General features: G+C 34.9%; 1 protein-coding gene across 1 annotated transcript; it reads left to right on the forward strand.

Annotated features, from left to right (window-relative positions):
• Nucleotides 1-1,608: 1,608 nt before the first annotated feature.
• On the forward strand, nt 1,609-2,755 carry LOC110025529 (myb-related protein 308-like). The gene is made up of 2 exons (XM_020726071.1): nt 1,609-2,042; nt 2,118-2,755. The coding sequence occupies exons 1-2, from the start codon at nt 1,780-1,782 to the stop codon at nt 2,512-2,514; spliced, it is 660 nt and encodes a 219-aa protein (XP_020581730.1). The 5' UTR covers nt 1,609-1,779; the 3' UTR covers nt 2,515-2,755.
• Nucleotides 2,756-4,039: the final 1,284 nt, after the last annotated feature.

The raw sequence follows: 4,039 nt of genomic DNA on the forward strand, positions 1-4,039 counted from the left end.
TAACATGGATACTAGTTCGTTGAATCGAGCTCATTTGTCAAAGTAGTTGATTCAAGTCCAACTGTCAAAGTGGTTGAATCGAACTCACTTGCTGAAGTGGTTGAATCGAACTCACTTGCTGAAATGGCCGACTTGAGCTCACTTACAGAAGTGACTAAATCTTGTCGTCTCCCGAGAATGTGGCCTAGCCCACCTAGGAAGAGACAACCACTAAGGAAGGTTATTATTACTATCAATGACACAGGTTTATACTTTTTTAAAGGTGTGGCCTGACATCCACATTGCGGTCTTTTCATCAAGACACCATGGATGGATGTCATTCCTAGCTGTCTTATAGTAGTAGTTAAAAGCCCACAATGATGTAAGACCTACAGGAGAGTCACAAAGATTTCTCGAATTGAAGGACAACCTTATTATATAAGTGACTTTTATTTTCTTAAAGAAGTGATAATTTATGATTGAATATGACCAAAAATGAATTGTTGCCGAACATATTAATCTTTCAAACAACGGTGTGAGGACATTCCCATCCCTTATAACTTGCCTGTAGGTGAGGAGCAAGTAGCAATGACTTGAATCTCGTCTCTCAAGGAGGTGGCCTTGCCCACCTAGGGAGAGACAAGTACTAGGGAAGGTGATCATTACTACCAACGATGCATGCCCGTCCTTCTTTAAAGGAGTCACCTGACATTCTCGTGATAGCCTTTTTGTCAAGACACTATGGATAAGCGTCGTATTGTAATAAGTGTATTTTCTTTTATATATATATATATATATAATATCATATTTATCTTAAAATATTTTTAAAATATACTTTATCAATCTTCCTTACATAAAAATTTTGGAAGATTTACATATATATATATATATATATATATATATATATATATATAAAAGGGAAGTCAAGAGGAGAAGAGGGGATGCAAAATATTTTCCCAAAGTACCCCAGCGTCTCTCTCTCAAACACTATAATTTGGGAAACCTATCCCGATCCATTTCTTCCAGCTTGTTGGAGGTTCAAACTCAATACACAATCTCTAACATCTCTCAAACCTCAAATCAATCTTTCTCTTTTTGCCTCTCTTCTACAAATGCAAGGTTTTTAATGAGTTATATACTCATGAGCAATAGTGTACCATACATCCTTAAAGATTCAAAAACCTCATAATATCAACATAAATAACTTTCTCCTTCGACATTAAAAATATAAACATTTTTATCTTTTATTCTGACAAAAATTATGTCAGACTATCTGAACAAATCTAAAACCTTAAAATACATAAATTTTCTCCCAAAAACAATCAATATACACAGCTTAAAATCTCTCTTCACTTCTATATTTTAATAATCATATAAATAACTTTAACATAATGCTATTTTCTGCTGTATTACAGAGGACATCATCTTCACAACCAGAAAAAAAAAAAATTCAAATTTTCTTTTCCTACAAATCTCCTCCTAACCATACACTTCCTGAACCAGATCTCACTAATCTTTAACCACATACTTATATTCATACCCACCATATGCCAACAAATATCTCCATGTGGTCCTGCCTTCTTAAATTGGTGAAATAGGTAAATTTTGATGCCTCCAGCATTAGGCAGCTAAAAATTAAGTCTTTCCACCAACTCACTTCTAGAAGACAAATCTTCACCCTTCTCGCCTCCTTCCCTTCCCCCCTTTCCCTCATATCCAAATACCTTTCTATATAACTCTCATCCACCTTTCTCAAATGCCATGAACAAACCCTTTCAAGAAAGTTGAAGCTAACCATCCATGGGGAGATCTCCTTGTTGTGAGAAAGCTCACACCAACAAAGGCGCGTGGACCAAAGAGGAAGACGAGCGCCTCGTCGCCTACATCAAGGAGCACGGCGAGGGCTGTTGGCGGTCCTTACCCAAGGCGGCAGGCCTCCTCCGTTGCGGGAAGAGCTGCCGCCTTCGGTGGATCAATTACCTCCGTCCCGATCTCAAGCGCGGCAACTTCACCGAAGAGGAAGACGAGCTCATCATCAAGCTCCATAGCCTACTTGGAAACAAGTAAGTTATTGTTGTGTTGGCAAAGTCTATTTTTCTTATAGTATAATGATGATTTATGTTATATCGTTGTTGCAGATGGTCGTTGATAGCCGGGAGGTTACAAGGGCGAACAGATAATGAGATCAAGAACTACTGGAACACGCATATTCGTCGGAAATTGTTGAGTAGAGGGATAGATCCGACGACGCACCGCCCCCTCCATGGGCAAGCGGATTTATCCTTTGCGAAGGAGGAGGAGAAAGATGAGAGCTTTGTGAGAAGAGTGGAGGAGAATAAGAGCAATAATAGTAACAGTAACAGCAACAGCAACAGCAGCAGCAGCAGCGAAGAGCCGAAGAGATGGCGGTGTCCAGATTTGAATCTGGAGCTGGGGATAAACCCTTCTTCATTGAAGCAGGAGGATTCTGATGAATATTTCATGGGGGAGGAGTTGGGACTTTGCTTTAGGAATGGGCTGCTGGAATTCAGATGATATTATTTTGCTTATTCAGAAATTGTATAATTTAGGTACAAATTAAGATTATTAATATTGCTTTAGGGTGGGAGAGGTGAGTTTAGAGTAGGTAATTAATGTGCTAATGTGATTTGTTTCTCTTCTAATTTGTAGATCTTTGGCATATATGTTGATATATATGAGATTATTTTTGTTTTTTTTAATGGATTTTTGGAAGTTTTGATGTTGTGGGAAAGAGAGAGAGATTGCCTTGTTTGTTGTTTCATTTATTATTGACTTTTCTTTTTATCAGATTATATTCCTATTAATAGAAACTGAAAGTTCAATTTATATTATAACAAATTTAACTTTTTTTTTTATTTGTTTATGCTCTTCTCTTTTTGGAAAACTTATTTCATACGGCGCCGTCTGGTTTCTACCGTTGATCAGACTGAAGTTATATTTTGGTGAGCCCATTTTTAAAAAAAATATATATTGATGAAAGCTCTGATCAACAGTGTAGATCAGATGACGCTTACATTTCTGCATATGTCGTCCGTATGTAATAATTTCCCCTCTTTTTGAGTTTTGCGTGTTGCTTTCACCTGGGGTGTAGAGTGCAAATATTCTGCATAAATCTATTCAAAGTTTAATTACTTCTTTACTCTTTTTTTTAATCAAATTTAGAGCAACTTAGTTTTGACTATAATTTAAATGTGAATTGGAATCAAATCTCCAATGTAGACTAAGAGGCCTTCCATGATGGCTTTAACAGCTTCAGTAAGTGTGTATTTGTGATAGCAATTTGGTTGCCGCACCACAGTTTTTCCTATGTACTAAAACTACATTTTGTGATCGGATCTGACTAGATGAGATGACAGCTAAAAAGCTCAAGTCTGATTTTTTTAAGAAAAAAAATTATAATAGCCGTCACAGTTTTTTAAACAGTACATCCATAATTGTTTCTTCAAAGAACTGCAACTGCCTCAAATAGACCCTAAACCTTATAAACTTGAATTTACTAAATTCCTTCAATAACAAGATTTAAAAGTGAAAATTGAGAATGAACTGAATTTACTAAATCCTAAATTTAAAATGATCATTTCTTATTTTTGGCAAAATTTAAGTTTGATCCTACTTGAATTAATTATCATACAACCGCTAACTATATAACAAAAGAAAATGTTGTTGACCTACCAAGCCAAAAATAGTATTACATATTAAATTCATTCAATATATATATATATATATATATCTCGGTTAATTGAGTATATATATATATTTGCTTGTATTTATGGAAGTATGGAAGTATATTTCGTCACATTGCAGATCACGAATACGCATATGATGTAACTGAAAACCGTCTGAAATTATATGGACCAAATTTATTATAGATTTTCCCGAAAATAAATAAATAAATTATAAATTATATAACATACTTATCAAGCAATTTTTACGTATCTACATGCCTACCAATTATTTTTTCCTATTTATACTAAACAGCTTGGCTTTATAAATCTAAGCATGAAAATATGTGTTTTATTTTCTTATAATATTAAATATT

Source organism: Phalaenopsis equestris, unplaced genomic scaffold, assembly GCF_001263595.1.
Source record: "Phalaenopsis equestris unplaced genomic scaffold, ASM126359v1 Scaffold000301, whole genome shotgun sequence".
Taxonomy (NCBI): domain Eukaryota; kingdom Viridiplantae; phylum Streptophyta; class Magnoliopsida; order Asparagales; family Orchidaceae; genus Phalaenopsis; species Phalaenopsis equestris.